At 39.2% G+C, this 16056-nt stretch overlaps 1 protein-coding gene across 8 annotated transcripts in view; it reads right to left on the reverse strand.

The window, feature by feature from the left end:
* The window catches only part of SGCE (sarcoglycan epsilon), a 61272-nt gene extending 45273 nt beyond the window's left edge, over positions 1-15999 (reverse strand). For 5 of the 8 annotated variants that reach the window (XM_036115655.2, XM_036115656.2, XM_036115654.2 and 2 more), the window contains exons 1-2: positions 15794-15997; positions 71-178 (exon numbers count right to left, since the gene is read on the reverse strand). In XM_036115655.2, coding sequence (XP_035971548.1) covers positions 71-178; positions 15794-15902 — 217 coding nt within the window. In that variant the 5' untranslated portion in view covers positions 15903-15997. Of the gene's footprint in view, positions 1-70; positions 179-15793 lie in introns of all 8 variants that reach the window. The other 3 variants (XM_036115662.2, XM_036115661.2, XM_078059271.1) reach the window with 2 other exon arrangements.
* Positions 16000-16056: the final 57 nt, after the last annotated feature.

Consider the following 16056-nt stretch of genomic DNA (forward strand, 5'->3'; position numbering starts at 1 on the left):
AAAAGGAATACTGGAAGCAGACATTTAATTGACTCCCCAAAGGAGATTTAGATTTACCACCTAAACTCACCATCTTTCTTCCCACCAGTCATTTTTCTGCTGATAATAAAACTGTTGGCCTGTTTGGTCTTCCAGTTAACTGTTCCATTTATGCCATCAGCACAGCTTAATAAAAAAGCTTTTCAGAATAAAACAAATGCACAAAAAATGAAATTAATGTCAAATTAAAATGACTATCCCAGGTCATCTACTATTAACAGAGATTAGATTCCTTCTAGCCCAACTAGCTGTTTAATTCCATTTAATAAATATTTGTTGCATGTCAGTACAAGGAATATGTGGGGATACAGGATAAACAAGACACAGGAACTACACCCCAACAAGTTTACAATCTGCAAGGATTGATAATTCATGTACCCAAATATGTATGAAATATATATATACATATACATACATAATAATTACACATACACACAGTGGTAGAAAACATAAGTACTACAAAACCCTGAGGGGGGAAGCCATTATCCCTGGCTAGGGATGTTGTCATAAGTTTAAGTATCATTTAAATTTCACAGTTGAGTTTTGGAAACATTACACTGGCAGAAATGAACATAATTGGGGTTAGGGGCTAATAAGTAGGGAGTTATCTCTGGAGTGTAGGGTAGCAGTCAGCCCATAAATTGAAAATAAAGGTAAGGCTAGTTATACGACATCATGGAGATAATACTGACAAAGTTTTCAAATTGCTGCATGTGGGTTATCAAAGGGGAATCAAAGATGACTTTGAAGATTTGATCCAGAGTGACACAGAACAGTGATTCATTAGGAATCCCCCCAAAAAAGGAGTCAGTTTCAGGAGAAAGATGATAAATTTGAGCCATATTAAATTTGGGGTACCACTTGGATATCCAGGTGAAACCATCTAAGAGGAAGATGGAAATAGAACTTTGGCGCATAAGAGCACTAACTGGAGCTTCAGATACAGATTTGGACATTCATCCCCAGAGGAATGATGGTTGAAGCCAAACCCCAGTACAATTCTTTAAACAGACCATGCTCCCAGGTAACAGGTACTAGGCACTCTCATATCCAAAGTGATCGGAGAAGATACACCTTCATGTTCTTGAGTCATTCATCTACCCTATTTCCCATCAACCAAACTACCACTCTTACGGCTTACTCCCCTATTTTTTATTCTTACCTGTCAGACATGGGATTTGGGTACCATTTTCCTAACTATAACATTGGGTCTCCATCTCATTCTCCCTTCCTCTAGCCATCTCAGGTATGTTCCCTCTGGGTTCAGCTCAGTCCCAGAATCCCCTGGGATATATCCCACAGTTTGGTCCTAGCTTCTGGAGCTGAAATATAGCAACAAGGAACACACACAAAAAAAGTGGGAGGGATAGCAAAGGCAGAAGAACACGTTAATAAATACATTTATATAGCAAGCACAGAGGATGATTCAGCAAAGAAATCAGAGACAAGGCAGTCAGAGAGGTTGGACAACCGGGCCTGAAGTGTCACATATGTCAACAGAAGAGATATCAAGGAGGGTGGAATCCACACCCTCACATAAAGGTCAAAGAGAATGAGAGTTTAGAAAAGACTGCTAGATGTGTAAAGTGAGAAGTTACTGGTGACTCCTTGAAAGTGGAGTTCCAACAAAGGGATAAGAATAGAAGCCAAACTGCAAAAGGTCAAGATGTAGATGTAGCAAATACAGTTAATCTTTCAAGAACACTGGCCAGGATAGGGGAGCAAAGAGATGAAATGACACGCTAGATAGACTGAGATGCAGCAAGATGCAGAGAGGGCTGGTTATGTGAAGGTGGGGAAAGAGATTTTGTTCAGAAGCTGAGGAAAAGACAAGAGAGAAACAGATGGAGGATAAAGAAAGGAGAAAAACTGATGAGACGCAATGCAAGAGAAACCAGAATGGGTGAGACCAGCATATACAAGCAAAGAAAATACCTCATGATTCAGAAAGTAAGGACAAGTGAAGACAAACACTGGTAAGGGCACAGGAAACTTCGTGTTGAAAGGGCTCCTCACCTTAGTAAATCAGAGATGAAATGTATATTCTTTTTTAAACCGAATTTTGAAGAAAATTCTGAGCTTAAACAAAATTAGGAGAAATATCAAGTTCCCTTCCAAAATAAAAAAAAGAATACAATTCAAAACCCAAGTTATTAAAAACCAACAAACAAGCAAACAAAACCTCAGGTGATCATTTCAGTGATAACCCGCGAGTGGAAATCAAAGGCTCTAGCACCCCAAGCAAATAAATGACTGGTTGGTGTGTAATTTTTAAAATATGTAAACTTAAGTGTACTAATTTTATATCTACTAAAAGATCAATCTTCTGGATGATTCACCTAATAAATGGTTGATTTGCTTAACAACTGAAATTAGGTCCTTTTAAATCTAGATGAAAAATACCGTCATCACTTCCTAAACAATTTCACTAAAATAGGATAAAAAATGTTCATAGTAGTCTCTTGTGGCAAAATACCCCGCTCCCTGGGTTCTCCTGATCACTTGGTTCCAAAGGCAACACATAAGAATCATTTGGGTAGCTCTCTAAAAATACATATTCACACCCTCAAAAATTCATCACAAAAAAAATTTTAAAAACACATATTCATGACTCCACTGTGGAGAGTTTAGGTTACACAATTTCATCAGGCAATTCTCATATACATATATGAACTCTAGAAGACTGAGAGGATAACTACAGAACCCCAGGGTAGATAGGATATTCAACTGAGTCATATCATATGTGCCAAATGTAGGCTGACCTTAGAGCTGAAAAACTCTCCCATGGATTGGGGAGTTATCATAAAGAAAGAATGGTTTGAGTATCCAGACAGCACCCCTTTTATTCCTTCCTTTATTCTAGCCCATTGGTTCTCAGACTACGTATGCATAAGCATCGGTATTCAGAGTTATACAGAGAAAACTACACATATTGTACTTTATGCGTGATTTAAAGAATTAAACAAGTCCGTGAAATATTTTTGTCTTACACTTTGTCACATTCTTGCCAGGTGAGCCAGCATATCATTGCTCATAATTTCCAGGTCCTACGTAAGGGTAGACCAGTTGGCTTTTACAGGATTCAAAAGACAAATGTGATTGGTTTCCCAATCACTAAAAAATGGAAGCAGCGTAAGATATCCCACCGATATTGTTCTATTTTAAGGCCAGCATGGCTTTGAGCATGTTCATTTTTTAAAAAGTTCATAGTGATCCATCTAAAGTTCTCCTCTGACCACAGAAGACTACAGTCCAATAAATCTAAAAAAAAAAAAAAAAAAAAAAGACAACTTTTTTATGACTCTACTCACCAGACAATGTCACTAAAGGCAAGACACAACATCATGGATGGTGTGTCTGCTTAAACATTCAAGTCCCACACCTCAGGAGGAGAAATCTCAGTAACATGGAAATAACTATTTGTTTTTAACTGTGTGTCCAAGATCATGGATCCACTCGACTAGCTTCTTGTATAGAAAATTACTATAATCCGTGCAATGACAAATGTAGATACTCACCGAAAAACATTATGATTTCAAAGTTTGATTTTTGTTAGAAAAGGACCAGAGCATTTCTTTTTCTGTGAGAACAAATTTCCTTAGTTAGCATGGGAAAATATAACTCAATTTAAAAAATATTTGCTCTATACATAACTTTTCAAGATTAAATATAATGTGCAAAAATTTTTAACGTGTATAGACTGGTTCTTGGACTCTTTCCAAAGATAATAGACCATCCTCAGAAATCTTGAAAGAAACTCCACTGTGCTTACTGAGTTCATGATAATCTCTGCTACAATTGTACCTGGATGTGAGTTTTGCTCTAATTCATAAACACAAAAGCAAAGAATAACATACATACTGCGCTTACACAGCCCCAAATAAGAAGACATTCACACCATTAACTGGCATATACAATTTAACCAATTCCTCAACGCTCCCTCTCAGAAATCATCAAAGCCTGAATTAATCCAAACGTGGCTGGCATGCCCTTAAAATTCCCTCGAAACCATACAATACTTAAAGTTTGTCTTAAGATCCCATGATTTATTCTGAGTCTGGTAGCAGCATGACTGACGACATTTCATCTGGCCTGGGGCGAGCACTCTCTGAAGAGACATTACTCTTTCCCAAACCTGAATAATTTGCAGACTTGGGGAGGAGGGGTTTGTTATTTAATAAAAGCAATTGAAGAGCTGTGAATGGTGACTGATTGCTGATGAGCTAATCAGAATGTCAAGGGAAAGAAATAATAAATAATAACTTACTCCGACACTGCTGTCCAAGTAAACAGCAGGAAATGCCAAATGAAATTTAATCTGATTAACGCACTCACCTTAGAACTGAACTGTCACGTCTTTCTCTGTCCACTGTCTCATCTGTCTCTTTTCATATTTCACTTGAACGGGACACAGACTTTGTTTTCACCAAGTGGATATATAGCTCACGTCCCCAACACCTCTCTGCTTCTCTCACCATTCCCCACGTTGCTATGTTGCCTCCTTGTCCCCTACATCTTCTCTTCCCTTCCTTTCTGCAACCATCCTTAATACTTTTTCAATTGTCCCTTATATTAAGATATCTTCATATTTTTCTCTCGAAACAATGGTCTTTGACATTATTGTTAGCTACCCTGTTTTGAATGCTAAGTGTGAGGCATTACAATCAGGGTTTTATACATATTAACTGACTTAATCCTTACATTATCGTCTATGTGGAGTAGGTCTTATTAGTTCCATTCTGCCATGAGGACAAGAAGTCTTGGGAAATTATGAAACTTACCCCAGGTCATGTGTTTACTAAGTGGCAGTGTTGGATTCTGAACCCATTTCTTGGCTTATGGCAAAGTCCATATCATCTACTCATCAATACTAACACTAACCCCAAATGGTTAAATGGGAAAGCTATGTATAAACTACATATTTTTAAATGTAATTTGAAATATTGTTATTACTAGTAGGTCATCTTTGACTTATTTTTCTTTCGAGAAAAAGTAAGTTTCCCCTGACTACAGATTAGAAATAGCTAGAATGAGGCAATGTCCATAAAAATTAATTCCATGGGGCGCCTGGGTGGCTCAGTTGGTTAAGCGTTTGCCTTCGGCTGAGGTCATGATCCTGGAGTCCCTGGACCGAGTCCCGCATCGGGCTTCCTGCTCGGCAAGGAGCCTGCTTCTCCCTCTAACCCTCCCCCCTCTCATGTACTCTCTCTCTCTATTCTCGCTCTCAAATAAATAAATAAATCCTAAAAAAAAAAATTAATTCCATGCATTATGTGCATGAATACACACACACACTCTTCATTAAAATAGGAAATCTAAAAAGTTGGAAACTATGGGCAGGGGGAGAAAGCTTTGCTGAGGAGGACTGTCCACTCCAACCTCAGGAAAAGCTATTGCTAAGAGAACTGTCACAGCAGGATTTTAAACCCAAGAATGCCAAAATAAGAAGCCTTCAAACTTTGTTAAAACATTAGAGTTCCAGCAGGGCAAGATATCAGGAATTATTAAACACATTTGAAAATTATTTGAGTTTTATAATTTTAGCACAAGCTAGGTAAGATATTAGACTTCAGAGTGAAATGAAGTTGGAATACAGAAAGATGGTGTTTTCTATCAGAGTGTCTGAAGACAGAGTGTCTGGGTTGAAATCCCAGTTTTTGTCCACTGGGCAAGTTATGCAATGTCTCTGTACCTCGGTTTCCTTCTCTGGCAGGGACAGTTTAGTGCCCGCTTCATAGAGACATTTTACGAGTTATTAAACGAGACAATACATTTAAAACCTTCAGAAGAGGGCTTTGCACATAATATGCTTTCAAAAAATGTGAGCTCTTATTACATTTAATCTACAACTAATATGAAGGAAACTTTAGATTCCTTTAAATGTGATTTCTTAAAAAGTAGATGTTTAAATGAAAAAAAGTTGTTGTGAGTACAGTTGGCAAGAGAGACTTTAGCACTCTCTTTTTTGTTTTCACAGTCATTAAGATACATGAGAAATGATAATATTTCTATAGCTGAGTGGAGTAAATGCTGGAGGCTGCTAATGAGCAGAGGCAACAGCCCAGGGGCTCCAAATACCCCCCAGTCCACACGGCCTCCCGGAGGACTAAGAGGATGGCACTGGCCAGGCATGCTGGGTGAGAGCTGCAGCTTAATCCTTTTGAGGAAAGCCAGACGCAATAAGAAGCGAGTCATATTGATATGTGCTATCTCTGACTCTCATAAACTCTTAGGAATTTTTCCTGAGGAAATAGTGCAACAGAAGCAAAAATTGCATGGACACAAGATTCAGCTTTGCATCATACATACCAAAATGGGGGGGGGGGGATTTCAATGTCCAATAAAAGAAAAAGTGTTGATTTGATAGAATAGCTAAAGGAGAAGGGACGGTTATCCTCTTCTCTTGGTAGTTTTCCTCCTTTGCTCAAATAGCCTGACCAAAACATATACTGTGTTTCCATAGCCCAGAAACGGTACTATCTACGTTCCATCTCAGAAATGTTAGATGAATAAGGAGCACCAGTGGGACCCTTAACAAAAGAGATGCCTGATATATGCAGTAGGTATATGCACCATTATAATTTAATGTCCTGATCTGCAAAATGTTGCACTATTTTGAAATTAATAAAATTAGCAAAAGGCAGAATATAAAATAGTACATAGACTATGTGAAATCTAGTGTAATAGTGCAATCTAGTGGAAAAGGATTAAAAGGCAGAGTGTAAGAGCTACTACTGGGTTAGGGAAGTCAAACTGTCGGAAAAATTCCATTCAAAATAAAAGAAAAAATACAATAATCCTTGCAAGGTTTTTCCAATTACGAAACCTCTGAAAGAGAAATACTCTCATATTGGTTTTTCACTTGGAACTGTCATTCCTTTTCTTTATCATAGAAGCCCTATATCCTCATTGCAACGTATTCAAATAGTATAAGCAGGAGGGTATAAAACATAAACACCCCCTCTCATCTATCTGTGGCGCCCCCTCCAATGCCTAGGGGAGCCACTTTGCATCTTTCCACGTGTATGCAGATGCAGACATATGTTTGTGCACACACACACACACACACACACACCGTGCTCTTTTTTACATAACATGACCACACTTTTTTCCCTTAGCGCATATGTTGGACGTGTTTACATGAGATCACATTTGAAGGTTGCATTGCTCGAACATAATTTCCTTGTCGGCACCTCAAACTCAGCCTGTCCCAACGAGGACTCCTGATCTTTCCCTTAAAGTCTGGGACCCTTCGGCATTCCTCCTGCCCTGAATGACACTCCCATTCATCCTCCTGAATATGACAGAAATCTAGAAATCATCCTTGACATCTCTTCCTGCCGATCTCCATGGCGAATTCGGTCCACGACCCACTGCTGTTGCTATTTACTCCTCCAAAAGTCCCTCCTCGCTTCATCTCCCCAGCACTGTCCCGGCCCAGGAGGGCTTCATCTCCATCGGGGATTACAAAAGTAGCCTTGGATCTAGTGTGCTGCAAGCAGTTCTGACCCCTCCAACCTCTTCTTCACAAAGCGGCCAAAATGCTCTTTTTGAAATGCAAATCTGATCTTGTCCGCTTAAAACCCCTCCAAAGACTTCCCATAGGTTTTTGGATACAGATTACACTCTTTAAGGTGGTCTAACAGGTCCGGCAAAATTCGCTCCCTGACCTCCTACTTCTCCTCCTCTCACACTGGGTTCCCTCTTCTCTCTCGGATCCAACTTCACTGGACTTCTTCCAGCACCTTCTGTTTGCCAAGTCAACCTGCCCCAGGGCCTCTACAGAGCTCTTCCTTTTACCTCAAATACACCTTTCCTCTTCACCTCACTAGCATTTACTCATCCTTCAGATCTGAGTACGTCCTCAGAGAAGCCTTCCTTAATCCCCCTGCCTGGCCAAATCCTCTCCTTAGAAATCCTAGTAGTGTTGGTAGCACTTACCATAGCTCTAAGGGCACATTTATGTGTGCGATTATTTGATTAATCTTTGTCAACCCCAGTAGCATAAAAGTTCCGTAATGGCTGGGACCATATGTTTCCCAGCATCTAACACGGAGTCTCAAAACCGGTTGACACCCAGGAAATAAATAAATAAAAGAATAATTAATAAAGATGACCACTACGCTTTCTAAGTTTTCATTACTGCTATCAATACTCCACGAAACATCCTTATACTTTTACTTCTGAGCACTTTCACAAGTCTATCTGTAAGCTAAACTCCTAGAAGTGAAACGGCTAGACAAAAAAAAAAGAGCATACATTTCAAATTTTGATAAGCACATGTAGCGACCTGTTCTGTTTGCACTTCTGCAGTACTAGTTTTTGATGAAAATCAACTCTAGAGCTATAGAAAATGGAAAATGGTAAAGGTGCTACACTGATGAACTATTTCATAGGAGAGAAAAAACTAGCGTCATTTTACTGCATAACAAGAAACACCAATTTGCTAAGGAGGAAAAGAAAAAAGACCTCTGGGGCTAATTTTTTCTTTTCTTCTGCATTCCAAGGTAAAAGAATAACTTTACATCTATGCCTATCGCTGAAGAAAAAGGAAACTAAAATATTTCACTTTAACTACTATAGGAAAATTAACTGTGATCTCTTCTTTCAAATTCGCAATAAACCCCAAATCTCCATAATAATCAAAGTGGTGACCAGATGAATGAGTGAAACATTAAAGAATGGGAAAGAATTTACACCAGAGCTGCCTAACTCCTAAGCATTTTTTGAAATGAGCAGCTTCATTTGTCAGAAAAGAAAAAGTCTGCCTTCCATGTCACAACAGATGCCGTGGCAATTCCCGTGGTACAGAATGCCGAAGATCTATTCTAAAAATCTGATTAGTCCAAGGCAATTAAGTAGAAAGTGAGACGTGCTAAAGATGAGTGCTTTGTAAGTAATAAAACCCATTTAAACCACTATTGCACCAATATTGCGTAAAAATTCTTAGATGAAGGAAGATCCAAAAAATAAAAATTCTACCAAAGTGACTCTAGAAGACAACAGCCCTTTAGCTTTACCCACGTTAATTTTTTTTTCCAAGAACATAACATTAGTCATCATGCCAGCCACTTGTTTTGAGACCACCTATTTTTAAAACTTCTTTAAGTTTTAAAATTTAACACGAGGATTATTTACTATTTCCCAAGAGCGGGAGCAAGCATTGCATTCAAGGAATCACAACTAGCTGCCTGTGGATCAGGTGAACGAGCGTTGACAAGCCAGAAGCTCATCTTTGAGCATTTCTCTCTCGGAAATATGAGCTCAGCGCAGGAACGCTTCTGGCATCTTCAACAACTGGGAAGCGAGCCATTACAAGTTGCCCTGTGCATTATTACAATCCCACAAAAGTGCATGGCACTTTTGTAAAAGAGAGAGAAAATAAGGAAAAACTTGTTCAACATGAAAAATATACTTCACACAGTCAGAGTTAGAGTGACCATATGTTCCTGACCTAACAATTTGAGTGAGAACACCGTGGGTAGGTTGGGAGGGGTGGGGGGGAGGAAGAGGCAGGATTAAAAGAAGTAGGAAAAGGTGGGTTAAAAAAGATGTCTGAAGAATATGTCCTTCTTTCTTTCCATCTCTCATCCGAGTCCCCCTTAGTTTTCAAGGCTCCGGGGCATAAAATGAGTTTCCGTGCAGTCAGATGTGCTACGGGTTATCGCTCCTAGAAGTGGGGTCCTCCGTTGCATACTCTATAGATGAATTTTGAGCAATCCAGTTTCCAAAGTTAGACATGGTAATCAAAATAAGCAATCAATAGGTGGATGGAGGAGAAAGAAAATCTGCCACAAGACATCTTGGAGACACTAAGAATGTGCCCCTGAGACAGTCAGAATCCAGGCTAACCTGAAATGGAGAGAAGTTGCAAGAGCACAGGGTCAGAAGCTACTCTTGACTGAAAGGTTTTATCTTCAATTGAAAAGCTAAAAATTATAACTAAGTGCTGCAAGGACATATAAGAGTGGTGAAACCTGCAGAAAGGAGAACTGTCCCCCACTTCCCCCAGGGTAAGAGGATCCAGCAGCCAAGGGCTTAGCTGTCCTGCACCAGCGGCCAGCAGCGGCTGCCCCCCCCTTAACCCTGGCTGCCCCAGCATCAGCGGCCACTCTGCCCGGGAAGCTTGCTCCCAGCCAGCAAGAAACACCAGGAAGGGAAGAACTAGAGGAAACAAGTTAAGGCCAGGACACTTTGCGGGGGTGGGGGGGGGGGCCAAAACAAAGCCAAAAGCCCTTTAATTCTCTTCTCCAATATTCATGTTTGAAACAGAATGAGAGGGTAGGAAGGAATGTGTTAAATTGCCCTGTTGCAGCTACTTTCAAGTTGTAAGAGATCAACTTGCAACACACAGGGCTCTTCTTTTTAGACAGTTTATCAGAAAAAAATAAAATGTTTCCATCACAAGCTTCTTTGCTGTCCTATGCGAAAATGTTATCGCGGCCTTCAGATTACACATTAATTGCAATAAAGGTGAATATTTCTGATATTTTAAAAGAACAGACCAAGCAAAGGTGTTAAGTTGATTCCCTTGCTGAGCTGCACTAACTGTTAGAAACGTCTGGAGTTGAAATCCGTCTCTACCTTTCACCCACTGGTGCTAGTTCTGCTTTCCGAAACAAACAGAAGAGAGTTTATGTCTACTTTTAGTCTTCAAGCTAAACATTTCCAGACCTTTGAGGATACCTCCTATGACAGGATTGCCAGACCCCTCACCATCCCCACGGACTGTTCTGGAAGTTGTCTAATTTGTCAACGTCTCTCTTTAAATGTGACAGCCAGAAATGGACACAATACTACAGATGTGGTTAATTAGAGGGGGGTACTATTAATTTTTGTGACATATGGACACTATACTATTATCAGAATCTGAATTTGATTTTTTTTTCTTTTTTGCAGACACATCAAGCCGCTGGTTCATATTAACCTTCTTTTTCCTCAAAAATTGCCACCACATCAAGTCACCTCCTTCCTTATAACACCAATGAATTATGATGCATTTACTGCTATAAAATATCTTTTTGCATAGCACTGCAGCCTATTTAAGCCATATTAACTTTAAATTCTGTTATCTACTTAAAACAGTTACCCCTTTGCAAGTCATCCCTGGATTTTAAAGCAAGCATCTTAGATCTTCATCAAAGTCATTCATAAAATTCATTGAAAAAGAGAAGACCTGGGCAAAGGCTTGGATCTTTCCCCAGGGACCACTCTTGGACCCCAACCCAGTAACCCACACACCTGGCGGGTGCTAGTTTAGCCCGCCTCACGCTTACAAAGCAATCTGGCTACTCTACACACCATCTCACATAAGAGCATCTAACGCCTTAACAAATGCTTTGCTGAAAGCAAGATTCACTTATGTTTCAAAACAAAGTGTACAAAACTACACATATTAAAATCATAGTCTTTGAAAAATACATATGCACACAGAACAAAGACTAGAAGGAAAGGAGCATCAATGGAAATGTCTGTTCTAGCGTCAGACTGTGGAGATTGTTTTTTATTCAATACTGTCTTTACTCTAGTTACATTGTTTAAAAATTGAAGACACTAGGAATTCTGCTTAGAGAGAATGTTGTTTGGAGGCAGTTCATATAAAACAGCTTTAAGAGCATTGAGACTCTATCTGATGCTACCAACTTGAAAACCCCAATCAAAAAATGTTCATTTAAAAAGACTTGTTGATCCTTAGGAACACCAGCTTCTTTTTTTTTGAATTTTGCATTCCTGTTTTTGGCTAACATTTCTGGAAATCAGGAAGACAGTAGACCGGAGAACAGTATTCTAAAGTTTAGAAAAAGCTTGAATGTTTTGTGTGTGTGTGTGTATGTGTCTCTGTGTGTGTGTGTGTGTGTGTGTGTGTGTGTGTGAGAGAGAGAGAGAGAGAGAGAGAGAGAGAGAGAGAGAGAGTCTGTTCCTGACTGTCTGTCTGTCATGTCTGTCTCTCTATCTATGCTGGCGAAGTTCAAAAGGATGAAAAGGAAAAAAAAAAAGCCACCATGTTAATAGTTCTGTGAAGCTTTGGACTAAAACACAGCTCCATCCCAAGAATTTCTAGCGGACACATAAATTCATATCATCTATTCACCTGGAATCCTTCTTTTACACTAATAGCAGGAAATAAGATCAGCAATAGGATTTGCACTTTGCTGTTTAGAGCCGAGGCAAGGGTAAGGTTTAAGAAAAGGAGTCAGAAAGTAAATGTGTGCTACAGTTAGTAAAAAAGAAAAAGAAACAAAGTGGCTGGTTATTTGGGAGAAAATAAGATCTATAAATCCTGCCCTTACTGGAATCCTCAAACAATCTGAAAATTTGATGGAGAATTTTTTAACAAGTCAGGGTTTCTTCACTGCTTCAGCATTTTGTTTAGAGCATGGTTTTCATCAGTGGTAAACCAGTGTTAGAATCTGAAATACATGTTGTCTTTATCTCTTTGAGGTGGTCTCTCACTAGTTTTCTCTGGTGCTGTCCCTTGCTATTTTTAATGTTTGAGAGAGAGACAAGTGAAAATTCCAATTTGCTTAGAAATACGAGTTGTCCTTTGTCCTAGAAGCTAAGCTAAATATATCAGGTAAACCAACAGCTTTTAGATTGATGGCAACTCTTATAATAAAGAGATGAGATGACCAAATACTAAGTCTAATATGATGACCAAATACTAAGTCCAGCTAATATTGACAACTGAAAATTTTACTTTGCTTAGAAATAAATTTTCCCTAGCATACTAAAAGTTAAGCCAAATGCATGTGGTAGGTAAATCAGCAGGTTCTTAGGTCCATAGCAAATTTTCATTTAAAAGAGATAAAATGTTTTAAAATTCCATTTTGTTTTGAAATACAATTTTCCTTCCACCCTACATATTAGGCTGAATACCTGAGGTAAGTCAAGAGTTTCACAGATACATGGCAAATTGTCATAAAATAGGTAAATGTCCAAGTAGAAAGTCTAGTTACTACTTGACAAGGGAAAATTCTACTTTGTTTTGAAATACAATTTTCCCACTACATAAGAAGTTAAATACAGGTAGTAAATCAACAGCTTCATAGATCCATAGCAAATGCTCATAAAAATGGATTAAACTGTCCAAATACAATGCCCAGTTATTATTTGATAAAAACAAATATGCTCATTAACACCTTTTTTTGCTTTACATGCAATCTTGTGCAAAATGGGTAAGAAACAGTCAACACTGGGAAATATCTGAGAAAATCCAAAATTCACTTAGGATACTAACTGTCAAAAAAGTGTTTAAAATTCTTGTCTATTAATGGGGGGTTGTTAATGTTTTGTTAGATAACACAAATGTTATCTAAAGTATTTTTCTATCAAAGTTGTATTTTTGTGTTTGTTTTTAATAGTTTTGTTGTTTCAGATTTTTAAAGTTTTATAATTACTTACCTGTCGATATTGTTTTTTTCTTAGAAAATTATATTTCTAAGCAAAGTAAAAATTATTGTATATGTTGAGAAATAAAAGCACAAGGAAATACACCAAAATGATAACTATGTGTATGTTATAATAGTGAAGTCAGGGGAAATTCTCAGTTCTCTAGTTTTAAATACATATGTACTAATGTTGTTCATCTAAAATTTTAATTAGAAAAAGTAATTAATATTTCCTTTAAAAAAAAAACCTCTGCAAATTTACTGTTATTTAACTATTAGGTCTCCTTGGAAAGAAATTAAATTTGAAGAATTAATTTGAACCCCTTTTTTATTTTTAAAAATCATAATATGCAGCTCTATGAAAAATATATATTATTTTGGTACATAAGCACGTATAAAGAAAGTGTGAAAAAGTAAACTCCATAATGTTTACGGGGTTTAGCTCAGGATGAAGAAGTTACAGGTGATCCTGATTTTCTTGATTTTTTCCCCAGTTTTCTGGAGTTTTTTCTCCTGAATTTTGTACAGTGAGTAGGAATTCAGTATGATAAAAATAATACTAAAGCTGTTTTTATATTAAAAAAATTCTGGTTAACATTTTGAAATAAAAGATTAAATTGGTTCAAAGTGGTTCAAACTTTAAGTGTCTTGGGATCGATTTTTAAACTTTCCTTTTTCCTACCATCTATACTGATTTTTAATCTCACTTTTTGGAAAAAGAATATCTATCAGTTAACAATTAGGTGAAGTAACTTTTCTAGATTGAAAAAAAGTCTAAGGGGTTGATAGTTTGGCGGTCATGAGAATGGTACTCTGGCAAACATAAGAATCCTAAAATTATTTTATCTTGCAGGAAAGGCTGAACATCGTAAGATTAAAAGGCACTTCTAAAAAGTATAATTGTGCTCACCCAACTTCCTAGAAAAATATCTTTAATTGGTGGAAATCTTCACTTCATTCATTCATATATTGGATGGTCAACATTTCATTTTTGATAAAAAGTAAAATCTCAGTAAATGTGCTCCAGTTTTGTTTATTCCTAGAAAAGCTAGCTTTAAGTGCAATCCCTGACACGCTGTCATCTACAATGGGCCAAATTCTTATTTATCCCATATGTATAAATAATCTGTAGCAATGTTACTAAAATACGCTCAATTTTAGCCTTCAAATACAAATGTGTCTCATCCGTATTTCAGGAACCTCACTCAGCTGTAGACAATTTAACTTAAACTTCTTTTTCTAAGATTATCAACAAATTGTCCGTTTTCTCAGAGCCTAACACTTTGAGGCACTTAAATGGAAATCCTCGTTATGGCTTTTTTTTTTTTTTTTAAGCATCCTTCTTCATCAGTATTTTAAAGGCTTGTAACCCACTGCAATGTTATCTAAGGTAAAATATGTATGTTTATATGCATAAATACACACAAACATTTGTGGCCGAATCTCAGCAACACGCTTGAAAGGATTAAACATGCGGTTACCGTGACTAAATGTATTCATTTTCTCTACAAGATTTAGAAAAATGTAACGTTGCAGGGAGAACTAGGTCTCTGTGTAAACCTTGTAATCACCACCAAAAGGCCATAGCTGGGAGCCTCCGAAGCCTCCAAGCACACTGGAGGCATCCACAGCTGTTTTTAATTGTTTTAGCTTTTCAAAATAGTGCACTTGGTGGGGCAAACGGTGTTGTTTGCAGCGTCTCTGGCCCCCAGCCGGAGTTAACCCTGACCCGAACGCCCTGTTTAGCTCCCAGCATTTCATGATTCCACTTCCCCGCTCCATAAAACCTAAGAAAAACGAGATCTCCGCCGCCGAGAAATGCTCTTAGGAAGAGGGGGAGTTAGGTGTTTCAAATTGCACATTTTTGTGATCTCTCCCGTTCGGATTCAAGGAAAGGAAAGAAAGGACGTGTTTGTGTGGAAAGGGACGCAGCTTGACACCCATTTCCTATGGCTTGTCTCCGGGCCGCAGCGCCCCATTCGTGTGGTAACGACCCCCAGAAAAATGGGCAACCCCCAAGTCTTTGCTGCAGGGATGGGGAGAGGTCCACCACCAGGGCTGGGAATCGGGGGGGGGGGGGCGGGTAAGAATGGAAATTGGAGATGGAATTTCTGCGCGTTCTGGGCAGGGAGGGGCCCGCGGGGGCGCGGAGAAAAAGAAAAGGCCAGGGGTCAAGCCTGGGAAGGGACTCACAGGGCCCGGGAATTGGGGTATGGGGTGTCCTGGAGGAGGGGTATAGTGGGGACAGGGGCAGCAAGAGGGGCTGCCACCCAGAAAATGCACCCAGATACCCAAAACCCGGGCGGGAGATGGGGAGGCGGCGGCCTGTTGGCCCCAGGACCTCCCGTCGCGCGCGGGCCACTAACCTGTCAGCAAGAAGGTGCCAGTGGTCGCGGGGCTCATCCTGCGTGTCCCCCGACCCTGTCCCGTCCAAGCACAAGGGTCTCCCAGCTCCCACCACCGGGGCAATTGCATTCTTGGCCTGGCTAGGCCGGCCGTCCTCGATTCTCCCCTCCCCTCCCTTTCTTCTTTCCTCCCAGCTTGGCCAGTTCAGCATCAGCATCCTGCACCCCCTCCTTAATCCTGTACTCCCTCTAGCGGCGGGCCAGTGTAGCGTGGCCATCGCCCC

The sequence above is a fragment of the Halichoerus grypus genome, chromosome 12 (assembly GCF_964656455.1).
Source record: "Halichoerus grypus chromosome 12, mHalGry1.hap1.1, whole genome shotgun sequence".
NCBI classification, from domain to species: Eukaryota; Metazoa; Chordata; class Mammalia; order Carnivora; family Phocidae; genus Halichoerus; species Halichoerus grypus.